The 17,661-nt window shown below is 52.8% G+C and overlaps 8 protein-coding genes and 2 non-coding genes across 10 annotated transcripts; 6 read left to right on the top strand and 4 right to left on the bottom strand.

Annotated features, from left to right (window-relative positions):
* Positions 1 to 90: 90 nt before the first annotated feature.
* VTN31DRAFT_2451 (uncharacterized protein) lies at positions 91 to 927 on the bottom strand (the record flags this gene model as incomplete). The annotated part of the gene is made up of 1 exon (XM_069402621.1): positions 91 to 927. The coding sequence occupies one exon, from the start codon at positions 925 to 927 to the stop codon at positions 91 to 93; it is 837 nt and encodes a 278-aa protein (XP_069261884.1).
* A 1,686-nt stretch (positions 928 to 2,613) lies between these two features.
* VTN31DRAFT_2450 (uncharacterized protein) lies at positions 2,614 to 4,928 on the top strand (the record flags this gene model as incomplete). The annotated part of the gene is made up of 3 exons (XM_069402620.1): positions 2,614 to 2,647; positions 2,696 to 3,025; positions 3,076 to 4,928. 3 exons carry the CDS (start codon positions 2,614 to 2,616, stop codon positions 4,926 to 4,928), a joined length of 2,217 nt encoding a protein of 738 aa, XP_069261883.1.
* Positions 4,929 to 6,036: 1,108 nt separating this feature from the next.
* Positions 6,037 to 7,156, top strand: VTN31DRAFT_2449 (uncharacterized protein; the record flags this gene model as incomplete). Its single annotated transcript, XM_069402618.1, has 3 exons — positions 6,037 to 6,106; positions 6,179 to 6,272; positions 6,337 to 7,156. 3 exons carry the CDS (start codon positions 6,037 to 6,039, stop codon positions 7,154 to 7,156), a joined length of 984 nt encoding a protein of 327 aa, XP_069261882.1.
* A 28-nt stretch (positions 7,157 to 7,184) lies between these two features.
* VTN31DRAFT_2448 (uncharacterized protein) lies at positions 7,185 to 8,677 on the top strand (the record flags this gene model as incomplete). Its single annotated transcript, XM_069402617.1, has 2 exons — positions 7,185 to 7,452; positions 7,500 to 8,677. The coding sequence occupies 2 exons, from the start codon at positions 7,185 to 7,187 to the stop codon at positions 8,675 to 8,677; spliced, it is 1,446 nt and encodes a 481-aa protein (XP_069261881.1).
* Positions 8,678 to 9,385: 708 nt separating this feature from the next.
* Positions 9,386 to 9,467, bottom strand: VTN31DRAFT_t25. The gene has a single exon. It is a non-coding gene; the product is annotated as a tRNA-Leu (tRNA).
* A 166-nt stretch (positions 9,468 to 9,633) lies between these two features.
* VTN31DRAFT_2447 (uncharacterized protein) lies at positions 9,634 to 11,270 on the bottom strand (the record flags this gene model as incomplete). The annotated part of the gene is made up of 2 exons (XM_069402616.1): positions 9,634 to 11,175; positions 11,241 to 11,270. 2 exons carry the CDS (start codon positions 11,268 to 11,270, stop codon positions 9,634 to 9,636), a joined length of 1,572 nt encoding a protein of 523 aa, XP_069261880.1.
* Positions 11,271 to 12,063: 793 nt separating this feature from the next.
* Positions 12,064 to 12,563, top strand: VTN31DRAFT_2446 (uncharacterized protein; the record flags this gene model as incomplete). The annotated part of the gene is made up of 2 exons (XM_069402615.1): positions 12,064 to 12,118; positions 12,169 to 12,563. 2 exons carry the CDS (start codon positions 12,064 to 12,066, stop codon positions 12,561 to 12,563), a joined length of 450 nt encoding a protein of 149 aa, XP_069261879.1.
* A 313-nt stretch (positions 12,564 to 12,876) lies between these two features.
* VTN31DRAFT_2445 (uncharacterized protein) lies at positions 12,877 to 14,817 on the top strand (the record flags this gene model as incomplete). Its single annotated transcript, XM_069402614.1, has 5 exons — positions 12,877 to 12,985; positions 13,053 to 13,221; positions 13,271 to 13,315; positions 13,365 to 13,464; positions 13,516 to 14,817. 5 exons carry the CDS (start codon positions 12,877 to 12,879, stop codon positions 14,815 to 14,817), a joined length of 1,725 nt encoding a protein of 574 aa, XP_069261878.1.
* A 250-nt stretch (positions 14,818 to 15,067) lies between these two features.
* Positions 15,068 to 15,182, bottom strand: VTN31DRAFT_t24. The gene has a single exon. It is a non-coding gene; the product is annotated as a tRNA-Leu (tRNA).
* A 544-nt stretch (positions 15,183 to 15,726) lies between these two features.
* Positions 15,727 to 17,071, top strand: VTN31DRAFT_2444 (uncharacterized protein; the record flags this gene model as incomplete). The annotated part of the gene is made up of 5 exons (XM_069402613.1): positions 15,727 to 15,814; positions 15,867 to 15,929; positions 16,009 to 16,044; positions 16,096 to 16,809; positions 16,893 to 17,071. 5 exons carry the CDS (start codon positions 15,727 to 15,729, stop codon positions 17,069 to 17,071), a joined length of 1,080 nt encoding a protein of 359 aa, XP_069261877.1.
* Positions 17,072 to 17,661: the final 590 nt, after the last annotated feature.

Genomic DNA, 17,661 nt, shown 5'->3' with positions numbered 1-17,661 from the left:
GCTAGCTGTCGTTGACCGTCGCTAAATGCACATGCACTTCAGTTGAAGTTTAGAGAAATGGAGATGCTAAGATAGGCCCAAGATGTCCAGCTACGTCGTTGATCCCGAGCCAAACGCTATCCGCCGCCAAACCCGTTCCATATCCTGACACAGCACTCGAAATCCGTCGTCTTCGAGCTGCTGGCATATCCAGGTGTTGATCATCTCGCTGCGCTCGCTGTCTGGTTTCTCCATGTAGGCTTTGAGGTCGGCGGAGGTGATGATTCGGGTCTGCTGAGTGTGGGGACTATGACTTGTGATGTTCATAGGTTCCTGGATTGGTGGACCACTCGATACCGGTGTGGAGATGGTCGGGACTGATGGTTGGGCTGCTGGTGGGGGCGGTGCTTCAAACTCGGGTCCTTTATGGGTCGTGGCTTGTGAGCCGTTGCTTGAGACATTCGGGCTCGAGGTGTGGAAAGGAGGTGGCTGCAGGGGCGAAGAAGTTGACGGCGGTCTTGCATGGGAGCTTAGAGCCCACTCGAACTCTCGACTAGCAGGAGAGCCGGATCCCGCTGTGTTGAAGTGCGCTGGACTATGTGGCTGTGGTGCGGTGACTGCAGCGCCCATGTTCATGTCCGGGGCTGCGGAAACGGGAAAGTCGCCAACATCGGTCGGTTTAAAGAAGAACGACGTTTGTCGACGGTCAGCCGAAGTGTACGAGGCTCGTGGGCCAGGCTGAGAGAATGGCAGCTGGCCTTTGGGTGGAAGCACCTCGTTGAGGCCCTGGGTATCGTGAAAGGCCGGCGCCGTGGTTGGTCGATCTGTCGGCTGCATGGATGTTGCTCGCCGCGAATCACCAACGTTCTCGATAGAGCCTTGGACCGTGGCGGGCGCGAAGTGATTCGATATAACAGGGGATGGCGCGTACTCTGCGTGTGGTCTCATTCAGCTAATGTCTCTCTATCGTTTCATGGCTTAACCTACCACTTAGACTCGACCTAACCTCGCCAGCATCCACTGTTGTTTGGCTTCTGTGAAGCCCGGAGCGACCAGCATTGAGTTGCCACGCGCCGTGTCTCCAGTCACCTGCAGCTGTCGCTGCAGATGGCGTTGTTGTCATCATTGACGATGACGAATTTGGCCGTGAATTTGTTACGCTTTGCGGGCCACTGACCAAATTAAATGGGCAATTGATCTCACTTAGTATCGACAGCGCGCTATAGTAATCCGTCTCGGATGAAAACCTGAGCTCAAATCGCCGAACCTGCATGTGGTCAGTCTACACCACTCACTGAGCGCACCGACTTACCTGCCCACTGCTGTTGGGACACCGAACGGCTATTCTGGGAGGTTTCACAGTCACCGGAACAGACGATCTCGGGCTCTGTGTCGGCCTTGAAAGAGCCTGGGTAGCTTCCCGGGCCAGAGAGGTCAAGTTCAAGTCCTCCTGCATGACATCAGCACCGCGCGGCGCATTTGATAACTACGATTCGATCATTACCAGAGTCTCCCGGCCGCGTGTGACGCGCAGACAAATCTTCTGTCTTATAGATGAAAGCGCTTCCGTCGCTGATGGGTGTTTCTCGAAGAGAGCAGTCAGGTCGCCCCGAGAATGAATGTGATGCCAGTTGATGGCTCCTCTGCGGTCAGCAGGGGAGACTGCGTAGGAGTAACTTTCAAGGGCGAACTTGGCCACTACGACAGGCTGCGTTGACTGTCGCCGAGAGGCCATCGTCGCTTTTCATGGCCATTATGATTAGTTGAGTCGAGGCATTGAAGGTGACCCATGTTGATCATAAGCAGAAGGAGCCCTCGCCCGTTTCTGCCTTGTTTTTCAGGCGCTAAAGGTGCAAAATAAGCCGCAAAGATTGTACCTTTGAGTCTACACAAACAGTAGAACTTTGAAGTTAGACTATTTTGGTCAGGTAATTTCTGTACACTCCTTGGCCATCTTGGTTTATGGCATCTTGTAAATACAACATCCAAACTCCAGTCGACGCCAGCAATGAGCAAGCAGTAAGTACCGATAAGAACCCTTATCTGAGATTATCGCTGAACCTTATCTCCACGTGATGTACTAAATCACGTGATGGGAATTTCGGTCCAGCCGTCGCGGCCTTCTGGCTCTGCGATGTTTGGCGGCTCTTGATCTTCGCCAGGGACCATCTGCAAGAGCGTCAAGCTCCGCGCCAGCAGCTCCCGCGCTGCCACACGGTTGCCCGGAACCAACCCTTTCACTACGGAACGCCCGTGACGATTTTTGAGATCCGCACAGGACAATTCCACTGATATCTCATTGTCGAGCTGAATTTGCTTGACAGATCAACAGAAAGTGGACATCGACAAATCTACCGAGCCTAAACTTTTTAGCGCGTCGGCAGGTTCCGAATCGCTTCTACAGTACGAGTATACTTGTCTTCCGCTCGTCGCGACAAGAGATCTTCCGAGACCGCTGCCTCGAAGTCCTCGCATACACGCGCGTGATCGGTCGCCACGGAATCGCGACAAAAACCTGCTTCGGTGCGATCATAGTTGACCTAGGATCCTTTTCTTTTGGCAAGCAGCTTCGTCCCCAACTCATAACACCAACCGCAAGGATTGAGGAGGACCATTAGTCGGTCTGCCTCAGTCATGTCGGCACCCACCACACGGTCCTCGCTTCGCGGTAAGTCGCGGTTCTTCATCAATGAGCTCCCTTTCTAACGTCGCAAAGAGGGCCTTCGCCAGGCGCCCAAAGTCAATCAACCATTCGTACCAGACACGGCCCCTGTGAGACAAACGCGATCGCATCACTCCCACGCTTCGTCGCATACGGCCTCTCCGCAACCTGGTCACACACAATCCATGGACACGTCGAATATCGCCAGCGCACATTTCAACCTCGACCACTTTGAAGGGAAGGAGTCTAAGCAGGCGCCGATGTCTACTCGGGAAGTCTCAACGCCGGGGAATCGCCCTGCCCTATTCGCCCGCAAGAAGACGCCGAGACAACCTGATTACTATGACCCCTACTACCCCCTTCGACATCTGGACGTACCAAAGTGTAAGCCCTACAGCATCTGCTGGTTCCGAGCTTTGACTGATTTGCTACAGCGGATTCTATCTACAAGAGATGTCATTACGGCCTACAGTCAGGCGATCCCGATGAGGTTGATTTTGCCCTGTACCATCTCGTGCAAATGTCCAACCAACGCGGAGACAAGTTCAAATTCGAGGGCTTCCCGTTGCTTGCGGAGACGCTGATGGAGAAGGCGATGGAGATAACATGGCTTTGCTCCGGTGTCAAGTGGGAGCTGGAATACGACTTTCGCAAGCTGAACAACCGGCTGAATGTCCTAAATGCGTTGCACGGAACTCCGGATCTTCTCGATCGCATCAAGATGCTCCCGGTCACTCTGCCGGACGATGGACTCGAAACCGAAAGCTTCATCAATCACTTGCGCAACATCAAGGAGGCCACTCTGGTCTTGCGCAATATGTGTCTGCTTGTCGACAATGCAATTTATCTGTCACGGTATGTGTCGGGGTTACTCCGGGACTTCCTGGTCATCATGATCAATGTCCCCAACCAGCCGCGGTTCAACGAGCTGCGCAACGACGCTCTTGATATTGCACAAGAGGTGACGAAATTCCTGCCGACGGGGCCTCGTGACCCTCTTTGCCTTTCGCTGTACCGATGCCTCGAATCGCCGGACCGTGCCCACGTTGTCCGAGCGCTTGCCGCCATCTGTCATTTCTCTTCGGAAACTGAACACCCGACACCCAATCGCGCCCTGGAGCAGGTTCCGCGAGACACGCTGGTGCACCTCTTCTCCTTCATGCTGCTCAAGGAGGACGAGCAAACCTTGAGCGGGGCCATGGACTTTTGGTACCAGTTCACGCTGAGTCCGGAACTGGTCGAGTCAATCATCGATGTCGTAAGCATTCCGCGTGTGTTTGTCCCGAGGCTCGTGGATCTGTTGTCGTATGAGTCAAGAAAGTACAAGGAAGAACGGGTCCTCCAAGAGGAGAAGTGGGCTCCGGCGGCGACTGAAATCCCCAGAATTCCACCAGAGCTCATGAAAGAGCTTCTGGAGATACCCGAGCCAGAGCGCAGCTCACGATGGCTACGTTGCTGTTTCGCAGAAGATCCCGACAGCGAGATCACGCAGATCGCGCTGTGGCAGGCATACCAAAGCCGGTTCGGCAATCCGCAGCAGACGTCTGTGCCCATCCTGCCGGCGGCCGAGTTCATCAAAAATGTCAGCACGACCTTCTCCACGGCCATGGCGCAGGTCGTGAGCGTCAACGGCGGGCAGACCTCCAAGTTCATCATCAAGGGGATCCGCCCGCTGGAGACTGCAGTGACATTTGATGGGTGGCCGTTCCAGTACTGCCGGTGGCGGACTGAAGGGACCAAGCAGTGCGGCCGCGCCTTCACTACGCCCAAGGATCTCCGCACACACGTGTTCGAGGAGCACATGGGTCTAAAGAAGCGAGGTCAGGATGAGTCGTCTCCGTACAAACTGGACAAAGCCGACAAGCCCATCCACACCTGCCGATGGAACAACTGCAACAAGTTTCGTGCCGGTCCGACGAGCGACACGTTCTTCGCTGTCGAGCACGTCGGCTCACACCTTCCGCTGGACCGGCCGCCGGACGCGCGCCCACCACCGGCGCCGGCCCGCACCAAGATCCAGAGCCGGTCCGTCCTCGAATGGTACTGGGACCACACGCCGGTGACGATGGAGGGCCAGCCGGTCGGCGTCGCGTACAAGGCGGCGCTGGTCTTGCGCAACCTCGCGATGAACCTGCCGACCACGAACGCGGAGCAGTACGGGAATATCCCTTGGCGGAAGGCGGCGTTTTTGAGCCATCGAAAGGATATAATTGCTGCATGGGACACGAATCGAACGCTGCGGATGGTGTTAACGGAGTTATTGATGTTGCTGGAGCGGGAGGATTAGAGTTGCCTTCGTTGGGTGATTCGGTTTATTCTTGCATGTGTTCTTGGTTCTACGACTTGGGCACGGATTGATAGTTCAGTGGAGTAACGGCACCGGGAACGGCGAATGCATAAGTTGACTGATCAACATGATTGGAAGAGTATGTACTGTAGAGCCAAGACACCCCAATGCAGCCCTGATGGCGACGGACGGCTAGCTACGTCAACTGGCCTAGCAGGGAACAGCCTTTTCCCTCTCTTTCTCTCTCTTGGCCTTGTGCAAAACTCCTCGCACTTCGTCCTAGGATGGATTATTGTGTTCCGACTCGCTCTCCGACGATTCGGCCCTTGGCAGTGTTGCATGTCTTTTTTGCCCCAGCCCTTCTATGGATCGTTTTACCATTGCCATCTGCTGATCCATTCTACACAGCAATTTTGCCCGGTAGTTCTATATAAAGGATTGTACTTCATCGCAGCCTAGTAGCTCTACGTCAGGTTGCTTAGGGCTCATTGAATCACGTGATCATCCTTTCGAGCCTTGTTGTAGCCCGCTGAGGAAGGAGGAAGGATTTGCCCAACAGAATCTGCCAGGAAAATGATAGAGTTCGTTTCATTATTCTGTTGGCTACTGTAGTGCTGCAAACTGCTGGCAGTATGGAATATTAGTTGGCAAATACTCGACCTAACTGTAGCTTGTGATGAGGACCACATTCAGCACGAAGTACAGTGCAGGATGTACAGTAATAGTAGGGACGGAAAAGAAAGAGTACTGATCAGACAATGGATCATTTCGAGATGGATAGTACACCATGCTTAGGTTTAAGTTCTCTATTAATAGTTCATCAGGAACGCACCGATCACCAGTTTCGGAAAGTTCTGCATCTTGTTGATGCCATTTGGTCATATAAGCCTTGTCAAGAACGAGCCACCATGTGATATATCATCCACTGATGTCAACCCAGTCAAGCCACGGGTTATGAAAGACCAAAGTCTTCCATTACTTTCGTGGGGTCTTTTCACGGCTTTGAGGAGGTTCTTCTATGAATCAAGGATAAATCTTGCATCCGTCAGTGCAAACAGCTCTGCAGTCCTATTCTTCGAATCCTGTTCTCGAATTGCAATCAATCACGATGGTGTTGGCTCTCAGTGCGCTTGATGTTGGCATTATTTCGGGTATGATCGCAGCAGCGGTCGCTCTAAGTAAGCATCTTATGTCTCCTGGGATGAGGTACGACTTTGTCCGGATCAGCTGAAAGACATCTTGCGCGCCAGCTCAAATCTTCGTATCCTTTGCACTCCCCCTGATCCTTCTCGGTGTCTTGAAGGAAGACAACACGGGCGCAACCACAGCTTCTGCCGTGTCATGGTATGCCAAGTTGCTATGGGAATAGAGAAGATGATGATGGGTTGTCACTGAACATGGTTAAAAGGTCTGTGATCGGACGGTTTCTTCATGCTTCGCGATGGCCAACTCTACTTGCCGCGGATTCGGCTTCAACTCGTGGCGTGCCGAAAACTATTGTATTTATTACGCGACTGAAAATTGTTTTCGCCTCGCTGATTGCGATTGCGGCTGTGGTCACTCCTCTTGGACTATACCAGACCATTGTTGAAGACAGCGAATCAACAAACGTCAAATTGCACTATATCAAAGACCGGTCCAATTTCGGGCTCGGGACCTCGCCGCGAGTTAATCTACCATTTTACTATAACCTGCAGGGCTCTTTCCCTCGCATACCGCAGCATGTGATTGATGTATTTCAGAGCGGCCTGGAGAACATGCAGGAATCGGTTTCCAGCGTCTTTGACATCGAAGCGCGGACCTACAAATGGCAGCTTGTCGATGAGAAACTCGGTGCGGCTGCGGATGGCGATCATCAGTCATACCTAGCCCATGGTTTTCGTATGATATCGAGCAACGTCTTGGAGGACGACTATCTCGCAATTGAAGGTCTCGTCGTTGACATGAAGAACGGAGGCATCGGTTTCCGCAACCACAGCGCCCCGCCGCGGACTCAATATGGAAGTGCCTGGTGGGAGGATCTTCTCTTTATTGAGCCGGAATCACAATGCGTCGATACGAATCTGACGGTTGACTTTAGCCTTCCCAAGAATGCCAGTGAAGAAAAACCCCTCTCCGACTTTGCCCGCCTAGTGTTGACCGACCGGGGCGGGTTTGCAAAGCTGGACTTGTCATACCCCATCAACAGACACACAGCAGGAGCCGCATCTTTGGGATCGAGCCTATAAGGGCGCCTGGATGAACAATGTGTTGTCCATGGCGTTTCTGAACGTGACGAACCTCAAAACCACACAATCTACTCAAGCTTTCACGTACTTGGACTCGCATGTGGGAAAGCAATTCCCACTGATGTCCAAGGATGGTTTCATATCCATTTTGCCTAAACTTGGCATCGATACATTATTAGCCAGTGCCTCGTATGGGGGTTACCTGACTGGCTTGGACTACAATAGCTACCTTTTAGATCATCAGGCCTTGTATGAGAATCCCTTCGACGTGGGCACTTCCGACTTCTATGAGGCCCGTAAGTCGAACGGTGATGGCACGTCAGACTCTCGCTGACATTCGTAGGTGTTCTGTGTGAGGGTACAAGCGGGCAAGGCGCTGCCAATCCTGACAACTTCGTTGCCACTTGCGGACTGGTGTATGGTGTACCAAAGCGGAGGAACAACAGTTCGTCGTCGATCGACCTGGAATCCGGAAGCATCTGGTCAGTTCCGGTTTATTCTTGCATAATGACGGCTAAGGCGACGATCAAAGAAGTAAAATTCAGATTCAACGGGACCGATGACTTATCCTCCATCAAGGTCACTGAGATCAAAAACAAGGTCTACAAAGATAAGAAATCCAAACCTCTTTGGGGAGTCGAGCGTTCGGACAACCAATTTTTACTCGATATTTCGCCACTATGGGGCTTGATCTCCGGTCCGGATCAAGGCAACGTCAGCGTGTACACAATTCGGAAAGAGTCGCTGTACCTTCCTGGATACACAGGTGTCTCGGCTCTCTTCAGAGAAAGCACCCAGAATCTCCCAGGAGCTGACTTCTACAGGCAGGGAATGAAATTTGTGTTCAATATAGACTCGAATCCAGACATTCCCGACTATACGGGACGAATCAACCTGGCCATGTATCGCCGGTGGAAGAAGCTCTCCAGAGCACCTGCAACAACCCCGAAGATTCTCAATCTGATCTGGACTGATTTTGCCGCCAACGCGTTTGTAGGCACCAGGGGACTGCATGGTGCGAGAACGCAGAGCTCCACCACTCTCGATAAAGGAAAAGCCGCAGAGTCCAAGTCGACATCAAAAACCCATGCCGTCAAATTCATGCGGAGGCGAGCTCTGTATCATTGGCCATATGCCATTCCAGCTCTGATTGTCCTCTCACTGACCCTCCTCGTCGCGATCGCCATGCTGGTTTTCACCTTAATGGGTCGGACTAGTATGACTCGAATGCGTCAATACCATAACAAGACGTCCCAGGGCCGGATCTTTACCACCCATCTGTACCACCAAGAGGATGAGACGGCTGCTGAGACACGGATAGCACCCCACAAGCCAACGAGGAGCTCAACGAGACGATGGGTGGAAAACAAAGGCAAGAATCCTGTCACTGTGGCGGAAGGAGAAAATGACTCTCTTGTTATTGATGGTCCTCAGGCAGCTCAGGCGCGACCTTTGCTGCAGGAGAATCCGATGGCGCAGAGGGAACCCGATGTGTTCAATGGCCATCAGAGAGATGATTGACCTGACTGGCGATACTTAGTACATGTTTGTACTTGATCGGTCTGCAATACGTTGATCTTCCAATCCTACCCTGCTTCTTCCCGTCATTTTGGCCTACTCGAGAATACTATCAGACCGAACATATCAAACTGAATGAAGTCACTGAGAATCACCTCATTCCCAGAAAGTGACTGCTATTGGACTGGATTTCTCCAGTCGCATCAGATGCCCCTGCAACTTGATCCAACGGTCAAACTTATCGTTGGATTTGCCAAAGACACACTTTCACGATAGTATTCCCAGTCTTAGTCAAAAAACAGCATCCTCTACACCACCAGGTCGGCCGTTCTGGGTTCGAACGAATTTTTTTGACGATGACAATGTCTGCGCCGCTCGGGTCAAGCTCGGAGACATCGCTCTCTTTTGAGATAGAAGAGTTTCTGTTGCTGAGTATGGGTACGGGTACGGGATTAAGGGAATGCATGGTTTTTTTTTGTTTTTTTTTTTTTTTTTTTTTTTCCTTTCGTCGTTCACGGCAGAAAAGATTAAGTAGACTTTCGTTTCGTACAACTGCAAAGTCCAAAACGAAGCATTGAAACACAAGGTTACACTATAAAGGTACAGAGAACGCAGGTTAACTCTCAAGTTGACGATGAGTTGGAACAAAGTGTTGAATATGCCTAGGGGTAAGGGCAAAAAAGGACGAAAAAAAAGAGTTTGAGATGGTGTTGACAAGAAAGGGATTCGAACCCTTGCATCTTTCGATAGCGGGACTTGAATCCGCCGCCTTAGACCGCTCGGCCATCTTGCCATCTCGTTGCTGTCTCGGCAAGCTTTAGACACCATAAAGCCAAGCTACTTCTCATCGCATGTCATTGTCTCCTCTTCGAATCAAACCTTCCCACCAAAGGTACAAAAGTATTCTCGAATGAGAAGTGCCATAGGTATGCATGCTCATGAATAGCTACACGATTATATCACCGTCGAATCCTACCCGTCACCGCCAAGACCCCCTCCCCAACCTCGAACCGCCACCCTTCCCTCGCCAGCATCTTGCTCACAGCCGGCCCCAGCCGCGACGTTCCATCTCGACTATGACGACCCGCGCCCGTGACGATGCGGAACGGATAACGCGCCGCCCCGCTGGGTGCATATTTTTTCTCACCAAGCGACTCCCACCATCGCGCCACGCGCTCGCCGGCGATGCGCACGCCGTCCGCGACGCTAACGCCGTGCAGATCAAGGATGTCTGCCGTGGATTGGCTATCCACCAGCCTGTCGGCTGCCGCGGCCATCTCTCGCCTTGCTCGCTGGGCTTGGTCACGGCCAACGGCAGAGTAGTAAGCGGCTGCGCCACCCATCAGTCGGTCAGATTTGCTGCGGCGGTAGGCGCGCGCTGCTTTGGAGAAGGCCTCCGAGCTGGCGGCGTAATGCGCTTCGGCGGCGCGCCGTGCGGTGTTGTAGTCGGATGCCGAAGACAGAGGCTTTGAGGGTTTCGCCGGTGCTTCTTCGTCGTCTAGAACGGGTCGCGGGACGTTGAATTGGATGATGTCTGTTAGCCGAGGGGTGCGCGGTGCTAGCATGGCGGTCGCCAGTTCCTCGGCTGCCGATACCGAATTTCCCGTAATGCAGAGCAGTCCGTGCAATGTAGATTTAGGGATAGAAGGGAATCGCTCGCTAAACTCTGCAACTTGCGCAGCAGCGAAAGGATTGTTTGTAGCTCGGCTATGATCCTCGGCGAGGGTCTGGATCGTGCGGGAGAGGGAGGCACCCAGTTTGTGATATGTCGAGGTGACAGTTTCCCTTTTCAAGACTGGGCTTGTTCTTGAACAGATGTAGTCAATGTCTTTCTTCGCGTCGTCCCACTTGTTAACCGGCGCGTCGTTCATATCAATCGACGAGGAAGAGCTCTCTTGCGCAGCCCTTGCTCTCCGCTTCTTCTTCTTCTTCTTATTCTGGGCGAATGAATCGTCGGCAAACCCTTCAATTCCCTTTGGTACAACAACCTTGAGGTCCTCATCGTCTAGAGACTGGTCCTCGAAAAACGCCAGGTTGAGTAGAACATCCATAGACTTTTCCACGTCATTTCCACATTTAGTCAACGCGTGCTCAATCGTGTACCGTTTTATGGACGGAAACATTTCACACAGATAAGCCGTTTTCTGCTCAACCGTCATCTTGGCGAGGTCGGACAACCCCGTGGCCCCCGCATCGGGCTTGCCATTGTCCTCGATAGTAAGGGATGAGAATTCGGACTGCAGGTCTGTAGAGTCCGCGGCTAGGGAGCCATATGTATCCTGCCGAGATGCGCTCTCAGTGTCGCTAAACGTCGATAGTCCCAAACCGCCCGTCCCTGACGGATCGAATGGCAGGTCCTGCTGGGCTTCCGCGCTGGTTTTGAGAATGTCCAGCGTCTCCCGCAGTTGTCGCCGAGCGTCAGAATTTGTCAGGTCATAGTCCGAGACGATGGCCCGAAACAAAGCTGGGTCGATCGCCGGACAGTATTCTCGTTCGAGGTCCTACCAAGGGCAAACGCGATTGATGTTAGTCCCCCGAGTCCTGTAGCCCAGGGGAGTCTACCAACCTGCAACAAGCCATTTGCTTCCTCAACCATCTTTGAAACCACCAATGATCAATAACAATCTAGCATTCGGAGGCATCACTTGGAGAAAGGGATGATTTGGACCCTGCATCGAAGGCATGCACAGTTTCACAGGGCTTGAGAAGTGAGAAAAGTCCGCATAAAGGAGCTGACTCTATTGGGCTACCACGTGAACATCACGGTGACCGTGAACAGACAATCGATACGACAAGGAGAAGGGAAAAACACTTTGAACCATGACTCATGTCAAGTAATGGCTGTTCTTGTCGACGGCTAACTTGCTGAGGCGCACATTTGTGCAATTTGCAACATGACTAGACTTCTGCCTCAGGCATCAACAGTGTACCGTCGCCGACCCAGACTTCCAGCTGGTGATGAGGTTATGTCATCGAAGACTCCAGTTAATAGTTGAATAAACATGAACAGTAGTACTGTATAAGGAGAGTCGCTGACGCTCGCAGACCCGCTGTCGATTTGAACTACGGAATTTTTTGCATCGTCCCGGCACCATCTCCGAACCCGACACTCGGATCTGTCACCACCCACTCGGATGCCGATGGCATTTGGACGCCACTTTTCTCGCGCCATTCCCCTCCCCTCGCGAACGCCGTTTTTAACCCCCTGGCATCAAGCTCCTGCTTTATTCCGAGCAGCCGCCCAGCCTTTGCCTTTCTGGCCCTCCCGATCAATCCATACTCTTCTCTGCGCCTGGCGCCCCCGCGCACCGTCGCCCGCTGTGCTGAAATCTGTGTCTCTCAGCTCCGTTCTCGGATCCCTCTTTAGTACGTCCAGCGCAGAAGACAAGATGTCGTTCCCGGATAAGAGAACCGATGAGGAGTGGAAGGCCATTCTCACGCCTTGTACGTCTTTCTAATGCCTCTTCAACAAGTCGTTCTAACCGCGAATCAAGTGCAATTCTGTGTGATTCGACAAAAGGGCACCGAGCGTGCTTTCACCGGCGAATACGACAAACACTACCCCTCCAAGGGTACCTATCACTGCGCGGCCTGCAACGCGCCGCTCTATAAAGCCGAGCACAAATTCAATTCGGGCTGCGGGTGGCCGGCCTATTTCGACGCCATTCCCGGCGCAGTGACGCGGCAGCCGGATTATTCAAGCGGACAGGAAGCAACCGAGATTGTGTGCAGCAACTGCGGCGGTCATCTGGGTCATCTGTTCAAGGGAGAGGGATTTCCAACGCCGACTGATGAGAGGCATTGCGTGAACAGTATTAGTCTGCGGTTCTCGGAGGATGAGCCGAAGCAGGAAGAGGCCAAGGATGAGAAAAATGAGCAGCAGAAGTGATAAGAGTTTCATTTAGAATAAATTTAGTGAATAAATGGATCTGGTTGAAGGAAACAGGGCTTTAGACACGTCAAATACTATTGTCTTGAAAGAGGGAACCTTGGGGGGGTGCTTAATTGACTCTTTGGGAATCGGGAGAGCCAAGAGAGCGTTTAGCCACTCCCTCCCACTAACCAGGCCTAGGCTAGCCTACCGCCCAAGGCCGACACCAGAACCAACTCTGCCCAACTCCCCTCCGCACCGCCACCAACAAAAACAATCTTGTTTGTCCCCCCCAAACTCATCGTACATACATAGAAACTCTTCCGCAGCTATGTCCCGGCGCGTGCCTCCAGACCGCGCTGCCCAGAACCAGCAGACGGTCAAGAATCTCCTGAAATTGGAGGCGAACAAGATCTGTGCCGACTGTAAACGAAACAAGCGTACGCTTTTTGAACCCTCGTTCTGTTGGACTGATTCCTGGCAGTCTCTGACTTCCGATCGGCTCAGATCCGCGATGGGCATCGTGGAATCTCGGCGTCTTCATCTGCATTCGCTGCTCGGGTATCCATCGGGGAATGGGTACTCATATCAGTCGCGTCAAGTCTGTCGACCTCGATTCGTGGACCGATGAGCAATTGCAAAATGTGATCAAATGGGGAAATGCTCGGGCGAACAAGTATGTCGCGCGTTTTAATGGGAGGAGAGCACCAGGCTGACTACGGCAGGTACTGGGAAGCCAAATTAGCACCGGGACATGTTCCGTCAGAAGCGTAAGTCATGGCACAAGGATGTCGGTCGGACGACGCTGATGCAGTATAGGAAAATTGAGAATTTCATTCGAACGAAATATGAGCTTAAACGATGGGTTATGGACGGGCCTATGCCTGATCCCTCAACCCTCGGAAATGACGATGATACGGTGAGTGACGGTCTCCTATCTTGATTTCAGCGATAGCTGACGGAATTTTAGCCGCTCGCAGTGGTGCAAGAAAAAGCCAAGTTGGAGCGCTCCGCCTCACAGCGCACAGCCCCCTCTGGCCCGTCTCCTGCGCAGCGCCAGCAGCAGCAGTCCGTTAACCTTTTCGACGATGACGTCGTCAGCCCGCCAGAGCGTCCCAGCACAACCGGCCCCGCGCCTGTGTCGCGACCACCGCCTTCGACTACGGAGCAGGCTCCGAAGCAACCGGCCAAGCAGTCAGACACATTGCTGGGGTTGGACTTCTTTGGAAACACTCAGTCCACCCCGACCAGTCGACCGTCCAGCACCACGCCTGTTTCTGGCAATCAGAGGATGTCGCGCCCAGATCTCAAACAGTCGATTCTGTCACTGTACGCGACGGCTCCCAAGCCGCAACCTCAGCAGCACGAGCGAGCAGCTTCAATTGGCGATGCGTCGACCTTTCAGTCACAATCTTCCAGTAACCTTGGGGGGTTGACAGACGCGTTCAGTGGTCTGTCTTTCTCATCTGTGCCTTCATCACCGCCGGCCTCCAAACCTCAGGCCCAAACCTCTGACGTCTTCGCCTCCCTGGCCAGCCTGGCGAGTCCTAAGCCCTCTTCAACTACAACCCCGGCGGCTTCCGCGACTCCTGCTACATCGGGCGGCGACGGGCTCTTTGACAGCATTGCCTTCAACAAACCAGCACCCAAGCCAGCCACGTCTCGAAACACCTCGATTTCGTCCAGTGCCAACGGTTTCAGCGTCCCCACAAAGCCGACGTCTCCGGTCCTGACGAAAACCACACCGTCGGCCTCAGATGATCTCTTTGATTTGGCGGCTCCGGTGGTGACGACTACCACTTCTGCGCCTGCCCCCAAGGCGACATCCCCGTTGGCGGAACCCACGATCAGCTCTGCATTCAATCTCTCTTCGGGTTCTGCGACCACGAAGCCGCCCCCAGCACCTGAGCCCGCCACGACAACGTCCACATCTACGTCCAATATCGGCAATGTTCTCTCCTCTGTCAGTATTGATCCTTGGGCCAGTGATCCGTGGAGAACTCCGGATCCCGCGCCCGCGGCCACCGAAGCTCCTGGCTCTTCGGTGTCGGCCACCATGAAAATGCCAGATAAACTGACGTCCAACGACATTGGCGCCGGCTGGAGCGTCCCGTCCAAGCCGACCACGCAGCCGGAAGTCACCGCGGATGAGGATTTCGGTGGCTGGACGAGCGCAGCGCCGACGAGTACTTCTGCGGGTGGATCCTCCACTGTGAAGCCCTTGAGTGGATTTGCTGGAAATGATGATCTGTTTTCCAATGTGTGGGAGTGAGTCTAATGTGGGCTCTTCCATGGAGCGGTCTGCCTGTTTATATGCCATGGTATTATAACCTCTAATAGATGTGGTGTTGATGCTTTTGCTTGATGTAAGTATATCATGATAATCAGGTAGTTACTTTGTAATGGAACACTGCGATTCTGCTGCACTTCGATTAGGCGATTTCTTGGTGCCGTTGTCATGAAGACATTTTATGTAACCACGGCGTAAGTAGGAAAAAAAAAAAAAGAGACAGTAGAGCAGATGACAAGACTGGGATTCGAACCCAGGTCCCCTTTCGGAGATCAGGAAATGCTCGCGCATTTTGTATTAAGGTTTCACCTTAACCTGACGCCTTGGACCAACTCGGCCATCTTGCCAACTGTGGGGGAAACGGGACCAAATTTGTTTCATAGGGCTGACTTTGGAGAAATAGGTCACGTGAATAGCAAGTACGTACCTAGCCATAGTCACGTGTAGTTAGATGAGCGATCTGTCTCGGGCGGCATCCGCCACTCGGCCAATTCCCGATTTTGGAGAACGTTTTGACAACCCCTCCATGCCCCGCATCGGTCGAGGCTGGAATAAGTAGTATTCAGCATTTCCCTCATTATTGAATCTAGGAATCAGACTTGACCTGGGTGTTGTAGAGTCATTATAGAGTCTGTATCATACTAAGAGCAGGTTACGGAGTGGGTTAGAAACATGCCCCATTGCTTTAGATCTCCTGATACTGTAGGTACTAAACATCGAAAACAAACGAAAAAAGGGTTTGCAGATCAAGGAAATTTCGTCATTGCAACATCGATTCCTGCAGCAATCGGACAAGCCCCGCAGATTCAATTAGTTACAAGTAATTTGCTGCAAACAACCAGATCGAGACATCAAGAGGAGAAGGCTCGGTCTTGCCCAGTATTTACGTCAATGACATCCTTGCTGACCCGACGAATCTTGCCCCGTGTTTCTTCCACCACCATAAGGGTCCTCAATCCATCTTTCCGCTTCAGTACAGGTACAGTAGCTAATTCTCCTTGCCGGGACCAATCACTGACGGATCTGGCCAGGGTTTGGGAGAGCTTTAAGCACCATGGCGGCTGCAACGCAAACTTCCACCTACAAGCTGAATCGTACGTAACCAACTAATCCTTGAACCATGCGAACTTCCTCAGAGATCGGAGGAAATCTCTGACCGGCCATGGCGAACAGACACTATGATTCGGGTCAAAGACCCGAAGAGGTCTCGTAAGTTGCCCTCGCTTTGAGCAGGGAATCATCCACACTGACGACTCCCAGTGGAGTTCTACAAGTTCCTCGGCCTGAACCAGATTGATCAGCTGGACTTCCCCGACGCCAAGTTCACTCTCTACTTCCTCGCCTACGACGGCCCAAAGTCGCTGCAGGGCAAGAAGGACCATTTCTCGGACCGCAACGGCGTGCTCGAGCTGACCCACAACCACGGCACGGAGAACGACCCGAACTACAGCGTCGTCAACGGCAACACGGAGCCCTACCGCGGATTTGGACACATCGCCATCTCCGTCGACAACATCGAGGATGCCTGCAAACGGCTCGAGGACGCCGGCTACCCGTTCCAGAAGAAGCTGACCGATGGGCGCATGAAGAACATCGCGTTCGTCAAGGACCCGGACGGCTACTGGGTCGAGATCATCAGCCGAAACCTCGACAGCAAGCCCGCGACCACGGACCCGGCGAACTACCGGCTGAATCACACCATGCTCCGCGTCAAGTCTGCGGAGGTCAGTCTCAAGTGGTATCAGGAGGTGTTGGGCATGACCCTGCTCCGGACGGTTAAGAACCCGGAGAACAAGTTTGACTTGTACTTCCTGGGGTACCCCAGCTCGAATCCGGAAGTGAAGGCCGACGCCTCCAACCCCGTGGCGGACTGGGAAGGCCTCCTGGAGCTCACGTACAACTATGGCACGGAGAATCAGGAGGGCCCTGTCTACCACAATGGGAACACGGAGCCCCAAGGCTTTGGTCATATCTGTGAGTTTAGTCCTTGAATTTCTTTTTATTTTTTTTTTTCGTTCACATGACCAGATGGTGGGGGGACTAATGTATGGCGGCAGGTGTGTCGGTCGATGACTTGCAAGCGGCTTGCAAGCGGTTCGAGTCCTTGGGAGTCAACTGGAAGAAGCGGTTGACGGATGGACGGATGCGAAACGTCGCCTTCATCTTGGATCCGGATGGCTACTGGGTTGAGGTGATCCAGAACCAGGGGCTTAAGCCGGGGGCCAATACGATCTAACTACGAGTAAACTACAAGTACGGAGTACGTCCTTGAGCAGGAGCTTACAATTGAATCTGGGGGAATATTGCGTGTAGATACTTATTTTCTGCTGTAGGTCTTGTAGTCCAACTTGAATATGAGTTGTATTTGCAGAGTCTGTATGAAGAACTAGCTATATACGAGTACAACCCTACGGATTGAAGTACGGAGTTGTACGGAGTACCCTGTACAGTACTAGTTCGTAGGATAACTGCCGAAGCTTGCGTTGTACAACATGGCAACCACCGCCAGTTCAGTTCAACTACTTGTTTCGTGATTAGTCGCTCGGCAATCTTTGCTTGAAATCAGAGTCTCTTTTAATCCTTAAGTTTTTTTTTTTTTTTTTTTTTTTTTTTTTCCTTGTCAGGTGAACATCTCCCCCAGCAGACAGGGCCTAGAGCAACCCGCCTTTTAGCGCCATCCTGGCCCGTCTTCTAGAAGATCTGCCGAAAACTTTCGAAGGAGTCTCAGGGCTGGGATCTCTCGGATCTCTCAGCCCCGCGGGCTCCCAGCCAAGTCCTCCTGTGCCAGACGGACCTGATCCAGTAATCCAGTAGCAATAACTACTG

This window comes from Thermomyces dupontii (genome assembly GCF_041956625.1).
Source record: "Thermomyces dupontii strain NRRL 2155 unplaced genomic scaffold VTN31scaffold_2, whole genome shotgun sequence".
NCBI classification, from domain to species: Eukaryota; Fungi; Ascomycota; class Eurotiomycetes; order Eurotiales; family Trichocomaceae; genus Thermomyces; species Thermomyces dupontii.
This window is presented reverse-complemented; position numbering and strand designations above follow the sequence as displayed.